At 39.2% G+C, this 17,784-nt stretch overlaps 1 protein-coding gene across 1 annotated transcript in view; it reads left to right on the forward strand.

The window, feature by feature from the left end:
- Nucleotides 1-12,984, forward strand: part of Abcc4 (ATP binding cassette subfamily C member 4 (PEL blood group)) — a 221,304-nt gene extending 208,320 nt beyond the window's left edge. The window contains exons 30-31 of the mRNA XM_070002734.1: nucleotides 2,646-2,780; nucleotides 9,609-12,984. Coding sequence (XP_069858835.1) covers nucleotides 2,646-2,780; nucleotides 9,609-9,716 — 243 coding nt within the window. The 3' untranslated portion in view covers nucleotides 9,717-12,984. The remainder of the gene's footprint in view (nucleotides 1-2,645; nucleotides 2,781-9,608) is intronic.
- Nucleotides 12,985-17,784: the final 4,800 nt, after the last annotated feature.

Genomic DNA, 17,784 nt, shown 5'->3' on the forward strand with positions numbered 1-17,784 from the left:
TGAGATACACTATCAGCCCTATGTTTTAATGCATATTCAGATAATATCAGAGAAGTCCATTTTATTTTATTTTTAAAGCATTGTCTTAAGAAGCTAAAATATGATTTCTAAGGGGCTGAAAATGTAAACATGGTAAAGCATGTGCTTAGCATGTGAGAAACCCTAGGTTTGATACCCAGTATCCAAAAAAAACCCTAGTTCTAATAAGTTATCAAATTTTATAACAAATGATAGCAGTTCTATCACATGAACATACCCAACTTTAAAACAGTCCTAACAAAATAAAGTGTATAGTCATTAAATTGTTCATGTATACAGGCACCAAACATTATGACCAACATAATCTTTCTGTAGCTTCTATTGTTAATCCTCTTGCTTTCTGGGAGTATTGTTTTTTGTTTTTCTGGCTCTACCTTCTTAGTTTGTGGTCAGTTCTGAGCATAGTGGGTATCTTTTCAGACAGTGTGAGAAAAGGTGGGAAGATTAACCATTGTCTCAAATTTGAGTACATTCCATAGGATATTGAAGAGGAGCAAAAGAGCAGAGTAGTAGTACTTTCATTCCATTACACATTATGTGTAGTCAGAGAGTTCAGCCTCCACAATCTCTGAAATGGTGATTTTTTTTTAAAGTTTGTTTATTGCTTTTGCAGAACAGAAAGTTCATCATTTTGTAAAGCAATTTGATTCACTTATTTACTTAGTCTTTGGCATAGGGAGAAACCTGTATTTTAAATTTGCAGGGTTTTTTAATTTCTTGAACGTCAGGAGGAGTGGTTATGTCCTGTAATGCTATGCTTAAGTAAAATTACACATTCAGGGCATCTAAATTGGCATGCCAAATTATAGGACCTTTTAATTATTATGTGGATGTGACAGATTCAATTATTCTTGAACTCTTTTGAGAAAAGCTGCCCTTAGCAGTGATTCACAGTAGTAAACAAAAGATTAACAGGAGAATGCCCTTTATGAGACTTAATAAATGTTTCCGATTAAATACCACAGGCCAGAATTAACTGCAATATCTAGACATGAAAAAAGCAACAACCTGTGTCCTGCCTAGAGTTTTAGATTCTCTTCAGATGAATTTATTATAAACACAGTCTAAATGAAGAACTAAGTGCCACTTAACATCAGAACTCTTTTCCTAGGTACATCATTTGAGCCAATTGTCTTGGACTCTTTCTTCTCTCTGAAACCATTTACTGAAGCCACTAATAAGTAGAAATGCAGAGTTAAAGAGTCCCTTCCTCCACCTTTCAATTTCCAGTGGACATATTAATGAGCTATAAAACAGCCAAAAGGCAGGCAATGAGAGAGAGAGGGAGAGAGAGAGAGAGGAAGGAAAGCAAGGTAATTGTGACAGCAGATACTCAACAGTGAGTCCCCCTCACTTTCTATGTATTGTGATCATTGGACTTTGGAGCTCAATTTCTTAATTGCTTCTTTAGTCTTATCCAAAGAGAAAATTGGATTTCCAGAGATTTCCGCTGTGCAAAGCAATTAGGCTAAAGCTGCTTAGGTAGCAGCTCTTTTGGCCAGTCTTTCTCCCTCCTAAGTTCATAAATGACAAACAGAGGCAACTTTGGGGCACACCTTTGACGCCGCTGCTGATGGATTTTGTTCCTCTAACCAAGCCACATAGTCTAGGAGCCTAAAGAAATTCTAGAAACATTTGCTTCTTTTCTAACTACTGTTCAGATCCTTTCAAATGATTCTTTTGCTGTCAGGTCATGACCATTTTGGTTTAATCTGATTATGCTAGATAAAACAAGTTTGATTTTCTTCAGGTAGGAAATTTCAGAGATTAGATATAAATTATAAACACATAAAAAATATATACAGGGCCATATGAAGAGATACACACACGAATTGACCCAAGTATGGTATTCTGAGGGGGGAGTCTAATGGTGTAACTTCTATCAACATCTAGCTGACAGTCTAACAAAATAATTTCAGGAAATTGGGCTGGATGTGACTAAAGAGAGGGACTGAAGATGAATGGAGAGAGGAAGGGTGGGCTAATGCAGTCATGATATTCAATATGTGTATATGAAAATGAAATAAAATAACTTGAGGAGGAGAGATGGGGGAGAATGATGGAAAAGGTAACGCCAATCAAGATGTGTTATACTCCTAAACTGACATAGTAAATTGAAGCCCCTTTGCACGACTATGAAGTTAACAATAAATAAACAAAACAACTTCTTGGTACGGTATGCCGTTCCAAGGAAAAAACAGGGGAATAACAACTACAACAATAAAAAATAAAAGGAGTTTCTCACCCTTTTAGAGGTATGTATAAAGCTCAGTCTGAGAGTTTTTAAAGCACCAACTAGTAATAACAACTCCCAAATACCATTGGCAGAATATAAAATGCCACGGGACCGCTGAGTACCCATAATCATAGTCTAGAACTTTCATTTTCTTCCTTTCCTATGACATTATAATAATAAAAGGTCAGGTTAGGCCTTTGTTTGCTTCGTAAAACAGGGTAATCAAACCATTTAAGCACCCTCTGGGCCTACCACCCAAATAGACTCTCTATATTCTCCCTTGCCTGCTCCTTTCCGAAATATTGTGTGAGTGATAATATGTTGCTCCAAAACATTGTGTTTCAATGAGCTTCTTTCTGCTGATTACCAGGTTTTGGATTCAGGAAGACTGAAAGAATATGATGAGCCATACATTTTGCTGCAAAATACAGACAGCTTCTTTTACAAGATGGTGCAGCAGCTGGGCAAAGGAGAAGCCGCGGCACTCACTGAAATAGCAAAACAGGTGAGCATGCCCAGGAGCTGTAATTAAAGTTTGTCTCACCAGTTCCCTCCTCACAATTTGGCAGTGTGGGTCAGCTAACAAGTACTAGGTGCCCTTTTCAATTATAAGCCTCCAGAGACAAAGCTTCAACACGTTCACCGTTGAAGTCAGGTCTGTGAGGACTGGATGGGGGTGAGGGGGGAAGGGAGGAACACATACACGTGCAAGCAGTGTGCCTAAGACAGAGACTACACAGGACTTTCTGCCCCTTGAAGATTCTATGGCCTCCGATTCTTAGTGAGCAAAACTGACATGCTGCAAACCCGTTGCATTTCATTCTTACTCGTGTTCAGAATATTTAAGATGCAAATGCTGTCAGAGTACATCCAAAAAATTGTTCGCTTATTCTAGAAAGATCTACAGAGGGGCACATACGTTACTTTTGGTCTGGGTTTTAGCAGTTGGTAAAGAAAACTTGACCGTCGCTGTCTTCCCCACGTTCCCCAGCGATTCTTTGTTGTTTTGGATGAGATTCAAAGTTACTTTTTGTCATCCTCTAATTTCTAGGAGATAATACAGTTGAACTCTGTTATTCCAATGATGAGAAACCTAATGCTCTGAGAAATGAAATGGCCCCCTGTTCTTGCAGTTCAGAGCGGAGACAGAATGAGCAATCTTTTCTTCCACATCAGCATTTTTCATGGTAGTCTTTGCACAGATGAGCACCTGTGTCCTAGTCTCTTGAAGTTCTTTCGTCTAGCTCAACACTGTCAGTGGTGACTTGTTCTTTAGACTTTATTTTGCATAGTTGACATAGTTCTTGCATGCATGCTTTCCCTTGTGTGTGAGCACAGTTCTTTCTTTATCCTACTTGATTGATGAGGGGTCTCAGGCAGGCATATGGAGAGCTAGTGGCAGGGTGATAGGTGGGTGAGGCTGATGGCCAACCCTGTTGAGTTAGGAAACCTTGGTCCTAGTTTTGTATCACGTCCAAGTTGGGGCCAGTCCACCCATCCTCACCATAGCTGAACTTCCCTGTAGACTTTGAGGCTTGCTGAACCATTGGTATAGGTCACCTGTGCAGAAAGACAGGGAAATACCGATCTTGATTCCCACCCAAGTTGGAAGTTCTTCTTTGACATTCTGTCTGCATGCACATGGCCCTGTTAGAAGAACAAACTGTCAAATTGTCAGCTTTCTTACATGTCCCAGATCAAATATCCACACATCATTCAGAACTGTAGCACTGTGCGGATTAGTCTTAAGTCAACAGGCTTTTCACTCTCGCAGATCAGAATTCACTTGTTTGAAAAGAAAAACCAACATCTAGGGAGAGGTACTTCCAAGTCACGTATTCTTGACCACGTAGTTGCTGTTCTGAAAAGGTCGGTGCAGGTGAGCTGAATCACTTTTAGGCCAACCGTCATCCTTGGAGAAGTAGGAAAAGTAGTTTTTCAGCTTATAATATGCAAGTGTGCGTTCCTCTGCTGGGCTGACATTGGCCTACACAGAGATGTATTTTCTTGCAGTGCTGGAAGCTTTAAATTCACAATCAAGGATTGGCTTCCTCTGCGGCCTCTTTCCTGGGCTTGTGGTCTCCATGTCTTTACATGGTCCTCTGTATAGTGAGTTCTCATCTGCTCTGTGTCAGCCATGTTGGACCAGGTCTACCCTATAGGCCTCATTTTAACTTAATCTTGTCTTCAAGGACTCTGTCACATTCTGAAGTACTGACAGCCAGGACCTGAGCCTGTGGCTTCAGGACAAGGGGGTCCCATACAATGCAGGACAAATGTCTGTTGTCCTTCCTCAGTGACCAGATCTCATTGAGGTTTTTATACTTCCTTTGCTCCTGCTGTATAACAGAGGTGCCATTTATCTGTTCTCAAAATCACTATATACAGCCCCTGAAGTTAGGAAGTCTTCACATCCTGGGTTCTAAGAGTCTGAGCCTAATTGAATAGGTAAAGAAGCACTTAGCTGGCAGTGGCTGTGGGTGTGAGTCACCTAGGCCTTGGTGCCTCAGGTTTGCAAAGATCCTGCAGGGGCTCATCCTGCAAGACGGTTGATACTGCAGAGCATCTTATGAAAGTAAGGGAATGCTGCCTAATTGATGACAAAAGTTTGAACTGGTTTCAAAAGGCTAGAGACCCAACTCTTACTTCCTGATAGTAACAAAAGAAGCATCCAGCACTCTTGTAAGTAGCTTCAGATGATCTAAACTAGAAACTATGCTGGGGCCTGCGCTGGTGACTCATGCCTGTCTTCCTAGCCACTCAGGAGGCTGAGATTTGAGGAGATTTTTACCTACAGTTAACCCCCAAAAGTCAAAAGTGGAAGTATGAATCAAGTGGTAGAGTGCTAGCCTTGGACAAAAAAAAAAAGCTCAAGGATAGTGCCCAATGCCCAGGCCCTGAGTTCAGGCCCTAAGACCAGCATTAAAAACAAAACAAACAGGGGGCTGGGAAGGTGGCTCAGTGGTAGAGCGCTTGCCTTGCATGCCTGAGGCCCTGGGTTCGATTCCTCAGCACCACATAAGCAAAAAGAAAAAAGCCGGAAGTCGTGCTGTGGCTCAAGTGGTAGAGTGCTAGCCTTGAGCTGAAGAGCTGAGGGACAGCGCCCAGGCCCAGAGTTCAGGCCCCACGACCGGACCCAAACAAACAAATAAACAAACAAAACTATTGTGATGTTGGGCACCAGTTGCTCACACTTATAATCCTAGCTACTCAGGAATTTAAGATCTGGTTTGAAGCCAGTCTGGGACAGGAAAGTCCATGACATACTTACCTTCAGTCAACCATCCAAAAGCCTGAAGTGTAAGTATGACTCAAGTAGTAGAGTACAAGCCATGAGTAAAAAAGCCAAGCAAGAATGTGAAGTTCTATACTAACACAAGAATAAATAAAAAGCTATTCTTAATAATCAGCTTAATAGATGATTCATTCTAGTACTATAAATTTTTAAAGTAGTATTTTTTTTAACTTGTAAGTAAAATGCAAGTTAGTTGCTCTTCCACTCAGGTCTCCTGGCATACAGACCTTTCCTCTGGCTGGAGTCTTGTCCTCAGCTCCTGCAGTTAGCTGACATAGTATATGCATAAGCAAGAGTGTACACATATAGAGCTTTTCTTATTTGTTAGCACAGATGAAATTGTTCCTTACTATTACTCTTTGGGCTGTAGATGTAGCATTTGCCCTGCATACACAAAGCCCTGAGTTCAGTCTTACAGCACTATGAGATTTTTTTTAAAGATTATATCTTTATGTATTAATGCATAGTTATTTCATTCTTTTTAGGAGCTACCTAATACTTATGCTTTCTCCACTCAACTTGCTGCGTTCCCCTCTATTTGTTAGCTCTTAAGTTTTTAATGCCCAAAGAATGAGCTCTTGGATTTATTTACTAATTCCTTTGTTCTGTTTTACAACTATTTGGTTTCTGTTCTTTATTGAGTCTTTCTTCTTTTAGTTTATTTTTGGTTCTTTAGTTTTTGAATGTATTTGATTGTATTCCTTAGTAACATTAAAAAAAATAGGGCTCTGAATGTTCCTCTGAATGCTGCTTTAGCCATGTAAATTCCAATATGTAATTCCATCAAAGCTCATATTTTACATCCTGCAGTTTAGGCCTTGATTTCTTCTGTGGTCCAAAAATTATATAAGGAGGAGATTTTCAAAACTAACTGATAATAGGAGTTAGTTTGTTGTTATTGATATTATTTCCTATTTTACTTTCCAGTTTTACTGTCATTGTTTAGTGATCAGACAATATATTCTGTACCTTTTCTACCCCTTTAGAATTACTCCATTTTTTCTTGTGTCCTGGTATAAAGGTAATCTTTGTGAATATTCTTTGGGCATTAAAACGTCGCAGTTGTGTCTAGGTAAAATACATAGCTTACCAACTTTTCATTAGCTCTACTTTGTTACTTGTATTACATAGGTCTTCAGAGCTATCCTTATGTATGTGGGCGCATTGGTACGACTTGTATGTCAGGAGATAAAGCAGTCTCTTGTAGCCCTATCCTTTTTTTTTGGAGTTTTTTTTTAATGTTGTTTTCAGCCCACAGATGCTCATGGCTTGGGCTTTTGCTATGAACTTTGTTCTGCCTGGCTCAAACAAAGCCCTCCTCCACCCCTCCAAACTCCACTTTGCTTCTCTCATATATCTTTGATTATCTTAACATCCAAAGGTGCATCTTCTCTCTATGGAACAGGTATGGGGTTAAAGGTCATTAGTTGCTTTTTAGTGGTTAATTAGAGAGTCTCATAGACTTTCCTGCCTACGCTGACTTTGAACTGCGATCCCCAGATCTCAGCCTCCTGAATAACTAGATTCCAAGCATGAGCTGTTGGTGCCTGGCTTGGTCCCTTTTTGACACATGAAAAAACTAAGGCAGTTGATCTAAAAATCTGAAAAATCACCAGTTATTAAGTGTTGTTACGCTCCCTCCAGTATGCCTGCAGCTGTGTCTTTCTGCCTGCTAAGTGACCATATTCACTCAAATAACAACATCCCAACTGTGATTCTGGGGTTCTGTAAAAATAAATCAAGCGATCCACACAAGGGGCTCCTAGATGTTTTGTTTTCACCTTTCAGCTGAGTAATGCTGCTACTTTGCATGTCCTTATGCAGCCTTCGTAAACACCCAACACTTAACTCAGTCTGTTTTCAACCTGTAGTTTGTAGCCATTAATTACTTCCAGTGAGGTAAGTCAGTCTTATCTCCCTTTACAGATGGGGCAGCCAGTGTGGAGAGGGAGAGTAGTGTTTTCTAGGATCAGCACTAAGTCCAGGATTGAGAACTGAGACTGGGCGCCTCCATCCTAGGCTTAGCTTGAGACACAAGGACCTGGCTGGAGAACATCAACAATCTGACTCCTTTCATCATCTGCTCAGTAAAAAAGAGGCTGTGTCTCACCTGTGCTGTTATTTCGAGTGTATTACAGAACATGATAAGAGATGTGAAAAAAGAAAGGTCCAATGGAGGACTTTCTACATAGGAACTTGCTTTCAGCAAAGAATTGCAGACTTGAGAGTTAAGACCATTTGAATTAGGAATTGTTAATAATAATATTTTCCTTATAAATATTGCATTGAGATGGATAATGGGGAGGAAAAGCAAGCCAGCCTCTTTGGGAGAGGATTCTCAAGCAATAGAAAATGAATTATATTTCCATTTGCCCTTTGGGCTGATTTTAGTTCTAACAAGTTACTAGCTCTTTGGGAATACATTAATATAGAAAGAACCATGCAAAATACGGCTACCTTTTAAAAAAAAAAGTGTGAGAGGGGTAGGTGATAGGAAATAACACACACATTGAGATTTTTTTATTATAATGTAAATGTTTCAGCTTTGAACCAGTTGAGAATTTCTTCTTTTTCTTCTCAAGTGATATTCTCATAATTTGAATTTTCTTTGTAGTGATATTTTTGGAGTAACAAGTATGGAAGCAACAAAAGAAAAAAAAACGATGTGTAATATGTAGGTAGATGCCCCGACTCCCTTCTCTTTTGAATGTGAAATCCAGTGATAACTTTGTTTACAACACCCACAAATATATTTGGAGCCAGATTTTTAAGAAGTACATCCAGAATTGCATGCCTGAGACACCAGTTCGTGACACGTGTCAGCTGCAGAGACATGAAATATTTTCTGTTTTAAAGACTCAAAACTTTTTACATTCTTCTTTGGTAGAAAAAAAAAATCACATTCTGAAGTCCCTTTTTTCATCCAAACACATTTGGAGATAAGAGCTCACAAGTCTTGACATTATTTCATTTTGTTATGCGCATCTGTCAAGGAACCAAGATACGATACAGCTACTAAAAACCAACGATTGTGGAACAGAGAAACTTGACAGCATTTCATTTCCTTTATGTTCCGATTATACATTTATCAGGGAACCTGTATCTCTCCTAGTTCTGCTAGAAATTGGTAGAATTCAGGAACTCAAAGGACCGACCTATTATTTGGTATCATCTTACATTTTTAGAGAAGTTGCTTGGTTGGGTCATTGTTCGAGCTTTTGCTTCATTATTGTGGCCCACTATCCACAGATCACATTTCTATGGACCTTGTGACTGCTTTGCCGCACAAATTAAACACCAGGATATTTCATACATGAGGCCAGCATTTCAATGGTTGTCAATCAAGGGAGTATAAAATATAGGGATTACAACCTGATATTAACAGCCGAATCTATTGTGCTCATTTTTATGTGTGAAAATGAGAAACCCTCGTGCCGACGCTAGCTTTCCGGGCCTCTTTGTCACTCTGTTTTTAATTTATCTCCAGGTTTTGAGTCAGTAAAAATGGCTTTGCTTATCAATTTAATGGAGTGATAAAAACCTATCTGTGAATCAGAGTGATCAGCACTAAAGTGGATCTACAGGTTGTTGGGCCTTCAGCCCAACCCAGCTAAGGGGTTTTGGGGGGATAATTCCTCTCTATGATATATCCATCCTGTTGTTTGTTTGTTTGTTTTTGTGCCAGTACTGAGACTTGAACTCAGGGCCTGGGTTGCTGTCTCTTAGTTTTTCCACTCAAGGTTGGCCCTGTACTACTTCACTCTTATCTCTGCTTGTGGCTTTTTGGTAATTAATTGGAGTTAAGATTCTAACAGTTTTCTGCCCAGGCTGGCTTCAAACCAGGATCCTCAGATCTCACCCTCCTTGAGTAGCCAGGATTATAGATGTGAGCCATCAGTGTCTCATTTGGGTTTTAATTACATCTCCAGGTGGGGGGCAGTTTGCTTCACATGAAGAAGGGAACATTGAAATACATTGTCTTAGAGGACTTGCATACCTTTCTAACGTGCCCTTTTTATCTTTTTTCTTTTTAAACAGGTGTATTTCAAAAGAAATTACCCAGATATCACTCACCCTGGCTCTGTGGTTCTGAACACCTCCAATGGACAGCCTTCCACCTTAACTATTTTTGAGACTGCACTGTGATTCTTCCAAAATGTTGTCTGTTCTGAAGTCATTTGGGCACCATTGGAACTACATCGAGCTTTTATTTTAACTCTAGCAGCAAATATTTACACATCCAAGATGGTTTGTTTGCAGTTTTCTCCAACTTCATCCACTGATGAAACAATAACAAATAACACAATGGTCTGTTATTTTTATCTAAATGTTATGCTTACTCTTTACAAGAAAAAAAAAATTCCAAATCAGTGCGTCAAGTCTCCACAAAAGGTGTCTGCCGTGTTTTGTGCCTTAACAGACTTGAAAACCAAAGCCCATTGACTTTGTAACAATAATAGCACAAAGTTGACATGAGTTGGCTCCTCTCATTTTCCAGAACAGAACATATTTGTTTTTCAAGGATCCTGTTTACTTGAAGACTGTGTGAAGTTGCCACTTTGTCTCACTGCTTTTTTCAACCAGGATCCATGATTTCCCCAAAGCCCTCTGGTGAAAACAGAAAACAGGGGGAAAAAAAAAGGAAAGAAATTCATTAGTTTAGGTGACATAGTAGGGAGAATTACCTACCCCCCCAAAAAAAGATATATAGTTAAAATATAGAAGGACAAAATTTCATTACATGGTCTCATAGGTGATTCAGTAGAAATGGCCGCAAAGGTTTGAACATCCTTGCCCCTTAGGTTCTTCTGACTTGGATGTGAATCTGTGTTGCAGTCACAGAAGTTACATGGTGTTATTTTCAAACAAACAAGAAAAAAAAAAAAAGGCCAAACCTCTAACTGCAACTCCTAAAATAGGTGGTATTATTCTTATTTGGATTTTTGGTTTACAGAAAGTAAACCTGTTGACTCTAAGCCTTGGGGTTTAGCCTTTCTTGAAACCTTCCAACAATTGCTTGCATAAGCCCTCCCTCCTCAGTGAGAAAACCTGAAAACCATGGCAGACGTTGGTGGTAATTATGTAGTACGTCCTCCGGTTACATCCAGAGCTTCATTTTCATGATCCTGTCCAGATGAGTTTACTTCTGACCACTAATAGCAGTTTTCTTTAGGTCCATCGGATTAGTGAATCAACAAACCACAGTACTTCCTAGTCTGTATTTCACTTGAACTGCAGGTCAGTAGTGTTTCATTGATGGTGGTGGCAGTGGTATGTTGAGTTGACCTTACTAAAGGCTTTCCATGTAAAATAGATTCTTTTGACCTCTCAGAATAAGGTATAACCATCCACATTGAATCTATTAATATGTAAATGTATACATATGTAAATGCCTATACCTAGCAGGTTTTTAGACTCATTAAGAAAAACAGATGTTTTTGTAGAATGAAGCACAGAAAAAAAAAAAGAAAGAAAATGCATACACCAAAAACCACCAAAATGCACTGAGTGTCTTGGCTGTTGGACTTTTTGTATCCAGAAAAACCTGTGATTAATGTTTAGTCCAAATAAATCACGCACACAGAGTTGTTTATTTGTAGTTGGTATTTCAGGACATTGAAATGACAACGATGATGGTAAGGTGTGGTTAAATGTGACAGATGTCTTAAGTGTATATATGTTTATTTGGGCGTTACAAGTTGAAAGGTAGTCCTGTAAGTGTGTTTCTGTTCCATTTCTGTTTTAGTGTCATCATAGGATTTTTTTAATGAAACAAAATTCAGTTGAAATAAATGACAGTTTTCATCTCCATTCAGAGCTCTGTAGTTTTGTTCTTAGAGGGATTACTGATTTAGGGCCTTGCTCATGAAAGCCATTGAGTTTTGGGGGGATTAAAATAAACCAATAATAAGAAAATAAATTTATTAATTACTAAACCCATTATTACCTAGATGTCTTAGCTGCTTAGGTGCACCAAAGATTCCAAATAGATGAGTGAATTCCAGACAAACAGTCACTGATGAAGAGTCCAGTTGCTCTCCTTTCTAGAAAACAGCATATTAGCTTAGTTTATGCTCTGGACTTTGACAGTTATTAAATGGTTCTGAGCTTTGCTTTAATTTTGTTTTTAAAGTGACTTGGTCTGACTTGAACAAGACAGGTTGTTACATCTAAAATGGTATAGGATCATGGTTCTTAAAGTGTGGCTCTAGGGTAAGCAACATGACCTGGGAACTTAATAAAAATGCAAACTCTTGTGGGTGCCAGAAGCTCACACTTGTAGTCCTAGCTACTCAGGAGGCTGAGATCTGAGGATTGTGGGTTCAAAGCCAGCCTGCGCAGAAAAGTTTGTGAGACTCTTATCTCCAATTAACCACCAAAAAGCTGGAAGTGGGGCTGTGGCTCAAGTGGTAGAGCACTAGTCTTAAGCAAAAAAGCTCAGGGACAGCACCTAGGCCTGAGTTCCAAGACCCAAAAAATGCAGATTCTTGTGCCTTTCCCAAATCTGCTGAAACACAGAGTTTAGTGGGAACCAATACTCTTCTTTAACAGGCTTTAGGCTGATTCTAATACCAGCTAAAGTCTGCCAACCAGTGTTGCAGAACACAAAGAACTCCCAAAGCTTGAGAAAACACAGAAAGCCCAACTAAGAATTGGACGAGAATCTTAGTTAGGAACTTCACAAAGTGGAACAAATAGCCAATAACTAGAAACATACTCACCCTTGTTGGTTACCACGGAAATGGAGATGAATGCTACAAGCAACACATCCACTGGAATGGCTGTAATTCAGTAGACTGAAAGTATCTGGTGCACAATGGAGCAACAGGACCATTCATGCACTGCTCTCCATGCAAACATTCATTGAAGAAACTTTTAGAAAAGGCAGTTTAACAATGCTTATGTACGGTGCAAACCCAGCTGTGAGTACACCTGTACATGAAGAGATGCATTTAAGGATGCTCCTAGAAATGCAGTTCCTACTAGCTCCAGTGGAAATAAATGAGGTAGCAGAATGCAGTGGTGGAAAAAAAATCAAACTGCAAGAGCAACAGAAGAATTTCCCAAATAGAATTTAGTTCCAGAGATGTGTGTCCCAAATGAGTATCTGTGATTCTACTTTGACAAAGGTCAGCAGCAATAGTTACAACTAATCATAATATACAAAGGCAAAACAGTACATAATTTTGAGAGATAAGAGACAGTAGTAATTGGGAGAAATACAAGAGTGTCTTCAGAAATGCTTAAAATGTGTGTGTGTGTGTGTGTGTGTGTGTGTTTTATGTGTTACAGGGTTAAGTAGTGATTAGATCAATATTCGTTAGGCTTTTCATATGTTCTCTGAACATTTATGTGTACTACTTCACAACTGAGTTTTAAAAAATTGTTGCCTCAATCTTCTGGGAAAAAAATAATAAAAGACCTTAAATCTTTTTTTAAAGTGAGTTGTCTTTATGTAGAAAACTTCTGCTGAGTTTTTAAAAGTCCAAAGCTGTTCTAGAGTTGTCTTGGGGTCTATAGCAAATGAAGCATTAAACTTGATTTTCTCCAGTCACAGAATAAGTACAAAAGTAAGAAATGATAAGGCTTCTTATACTGTTATTGTTATAATAAAGGCAATGTGCAGAGAGATTGTCATTTCTTAACTCAGGTCATGAGTACATTTCTTTATGGACAATGTCACCCCTTGTTTTGTTCTCTCCCAGTTTTTCCCTCCCATCCCTGCCCACAAATTGTGTAGTTTACTTTCAACATAGTTTCTATTGTGTACCACTGCTGCCTTTGTTCACCCTTTATCCCTCTATTTCTGTGATTATATTATTTCTGAAACAACTTCATTGAGGGATGTACAAGAAGATAACACATTTAATATACATGGTGATGAGATTGGAGGGCAACATGGATATCCAACTATTTGGAAACTATTTAACTTGCTGTTAAGGTCAACTTTAGCTTGATATGACTGATTATTCAAGAGGAACCCAAATTCTGACTGAGATGCACTAACAACACTTACATTGGGAAGTTCTAACTGAATACACTGAGCAATCATCATAAAAGTATCCATCAAATGCCCATCACAATGTAAGACCAGAGGCATTGCAAAACAATGTCTGATCCAAAGGTTAATTATCTAGTTTTAGAAGGTATTACATGAAAAATTTTGTAAATTGAATTTTGCAGATCACTTAGACAAAAAATAAATTTAAATTAAGATAAAAGGAACTGTAAACTGGGCACTGGTGGCTCATGCCAGAATCCTAGCTACTCAGGAGGCTGATATTTGAGGATTAAGGTTCAAAGACAGCTCACATGGGAAAGTCTGTAAGACTCTCATCTCCACTTAACCACCAAAAAGCTGGAAGTGGGGCTGTGCTCAAGTGGTAAGAGCAAAAAGCTGAGGAACAGCACTTAGGACCCAAGCTCCAGGACCAGAACCAAAAAAATTTTTAGTAAATAAAATGGCCAGTAAAATAATCTTTGTAAAGATAATTGATGAATAAATATTCCTTAAGTGACAAAAGTTGTCATATTGTGAAAATAGTTACTTAAACGTTTTTCTAAAGCACATTTGTATCTTTAAAACTCTGAACTTAAAATGTCCACAGCTTTTATTTCTGAGTAGTGTGATGAGTGCCAATTTTTTCCTAAATTGTTTGCAGTGAGCATGAGTTACAAGAAAGTACATAAAGAGTTTGTGGTGCCTATTTAATGTGTTTTTTTTTTCCTGCACTTCCAGAGCTTGAGGTCAAAGCCTTGAACTGGCTTAATTTCTTGTTCATGGCTGGCCCTGTACCACTTGAACCATACTGCCAGCCCAGCTTTTTGCTAGTTAAGTTTCACCTGGCTTTTAGTGCAGTGCTGTGCATTTTAAAACAATTATTAGCACTTTTAGAAGGGCATATAACTATGTCTAAAACTTCCTGGTTTTGTTTTGTTTTGTAAATGCTTAAATATCAATAGCAAAGAGCAGTGGTGAACACAGCCTACTTAGTGTCACTGTAACTTCCAAGTGGCTGGATAACAGGCTACTCCACATCAGATCAAGTCTGTACTAAGAGGATTGCTCCCAAACTGCACGATGGGCCTAGATTTGTTGCCAATTGTCTTTTGGGGAGATACCTAAAATCAGTTATCAAGCAAAGAGAAATGGTTAGGCAAATTTTCCTGAGAAACATGGTTTCCCAGATTATAGTGATACTTGAGCTCCTGATTTACATGTGCGGGGGTGAGAAATGCAGATGGCAATTAGGAACTTGAAACATTTAACTCATTTTTGTGGAATTAAGACTTTCGAGTCTTTCTCCAGTAGCCAGGCAGCAGGGATAATGATTGTATGGACATGCCAGCCCTACCTCCAGGCTGCCAGCCAGCACGAGAATGGGACAATTTTCTGTAGGGAGCTTTTGGTTATTTGGTTTTTAAGGATGTTTAGTTGTTTGTTTTGAGCTTTCTTGCTACAGTGAACATGTGATGTACATGTGATGTATAGTGTAGTACATCAATACTTGTGCACAGTGAATATGATCAAATGAAATAATTCACATTTTATTTCTGGCTTTTGGTTTTCTCCCACTCCCTGCCTTTCATAGTTAAACCATACATTTAGAAATAGCCAGCGAGACTCAAGTTAGATGATCCCACTTTTGTGGGCAGCATACAAAACACAGTAGTCAGGAATGGGTGATGCATGAACATATATACCTTCTGCTCTTACCACCAGGCCTGACTAGAATGCTCACCATAACCATGTCAGGGTCCTAGATCTTTCTGGTCTATGCCTGGTTGGTCCGGTGCATAGTGACTTTGACATTCACAATGAACACAAGTGTGGCAGCATCTTCTGCCTTATACCTGGCACAGTCAGTGAGGGGAACTCAACACCAGCCTAGCCATTTATCTTACCTGTCTTGAGGATTCTCTGGGGGTATGTTGGCTGCTCCTGGAATAGCAGTGTCTTGGACCACTGAAAACTAGGTGTTTTGTGGCAATGGACAACACCTCTCAGGGTTGCCTTCTTGGTCTTCAAAGCCTTTGTTTTGTCTTCCAAATGGGGCAGGGGCTTATTTATATTGTTTTCATGCCATCTTGATGAAAAGGATGGTTCTCTTCCATGTTCTCGTCACTTTCTGTTGTCCCTTCCCTCAATTAGAACAAGACTCTGACTTAGTTTCCCTGACAGTTGGTTTTGGAGTAGGGATTGATACTGATGTCAGACATACCCAATAAAGATATCGCTCTACCCAGATGTGGCATCTTCTTTAGGACTAGGTTTGGGGTTGGTAGGCCAGGTAACTTCTGCCCATGGATTGTCACTTTAACAGCCTTGGGAAATCCTGTACAAAATGTGTTTTCCAGGAAAGCCAATGGAGTCATCACTGGTCATTTCACTGCTGTGGCTGCCTTGTGTTCCTGAGTTCCTTTCACAAAGCAAGAATCTGAATTCTTATGAAGGTGTAAAACATATTGTAACACTTCAGTAGGAGTTTATCAAGTGCTTTCTCCCTCATAGAGGAAGCAATGGACACAACACATGGTTTTGGCGAGTGTTTCTAATCTGTCTGGAAGGGGAAAAAATTGGTTCATGGTAAACATGAAAAAACCTACATCAGTTGACACTAGGTTTCATATATAATAAATATATATATAAATAAGTATATATAAATAAATATATCAAATCATATTAAGGAGACTGCCAATAATATAAATCTAAGCCAATCACCAGTATCCTAAAGAAGATGAATTGATAACATGTAAGCAGTGAACTTTGCCTTAACTTTGTTCTGCCAGCTACACAGATTAAACTCCATCCACCTTTTTTTGCCTATTAAGCCAAATTACCACTCAAGTGCAATCTGAGTAAGAATTAGTTGACGAATCTTGTAGGATTTGACTTAAAGTTCACCATTTGCGGGGAGAAGAACATTTGGAGAAGCAGAGCTGCATAGAAAAGAAAGGTTTAACCTGCTTTAAGTGGCCAGGGGAATTTTGAGGGCAGCCAGATCTCATTCAGCAGAGCCATGCTAAACATGGTGTCTGGACCATAATGGAGGAATAATCAGTGTTGGTTGAAAAAAAATGAATGGCTTTCATACTGAGTGACGGTTGAACACGTTGAATTCCGTTTGTTCTTGAAGTTAATCCTTCTTTCAGGCAAACAACTGTCACTGACATCCCAACATTAAAAAAAAAATTCAGATGTAGTTTAAACTTTTAGACAGTTGATTGGAGACTATGCACTTATGTGCTAAGTGCTATATTACACAGATGCTTCCTTTTTAATGTAGGAAATGTCTACTACCTGCAGGGCCCAGCTCTGATATTTTTCCCACCCAGGGCAAGATCATGACTGGCAGTCCATATATTACATGTCTAAATGGGTAAAACTATAAACAAAGCTAATGTAATGCTGAACTCCATATGCATTAGCCTTCTACCTTAATAATCCTTCGTAAGTACCTGAAGGCCTGACTGGATTTTAGAATTCTTGGGTTTGGAGGGGAAAGCATGGGGGTGGAGGGAAGAATAGGGTGCTCAGCCGAACTCTGGGAGGGCATCATGTACACAGAGAAAGACACACAGCTAGCTACTCCTTCCTAGTCTGACAATTGGGCTCCTGCAGGCCCATTACCTGGTGTCTCTTTTGTGAGAATGAGACTTAGGTCACAGGCCCACACACTTAATGTGGGCTGGGGCCATCTTGGATCACCAATACCCTGAGTGGAATAATTCACTACTTCTGGGTCTCTAATGTACTTATATCCATCCCTTGTTCATATTAAAATGCATTTGTTAAATGGTAACTGCGTTGTGCAACTGCTTAAAGGTAACAGTAGAAGATAGATTTAGCTTATAAACTTATAAGTAAATACATTGGATGGAGTCAAGGGAGCACTGGAATCATCTAATTCCTTAGAAAGGCAAAGTTCAGCAAGCTAAATCACCAGTAAATTGAGTAATCTAAAGTGGTGGGGTGGGGTCAAGGGGAAAGGGGTAGACAAACGAAGAGAAAATGGGGGGTGGGGGGAAATGCAGCCAAGAATTTGTAGACTGTATATTCTACAAAATTAAGAAGAGCAAGGGAAGAAGAGAGGGATGAGAATGTTGAAGAGGGAGACAGGGATCAAAATATATTGCATTCATAAACTGCTTTGTTAAATGGCAACTGCTTTGTACAACGACTTAAAGATTATACAGATTGACAGAGGTATAG

This window comes from Dipodomys merriami, unplaced genomic scaffold (genome assembly GCF_024711535.1).
Source record: "Dipodomys merriami isolate MVZ:Mamm:240054 unplaced genomic scaffold, mDipMer1.0.p SCAF_6, whole genome shotgun sequence".
Taxonomy (NCBI): Eukaryota; Metazoa; Chordata; class Mammalia; order Rodentia; family Heteromyidae; genus Dipodomys; species Dipodomys merriami.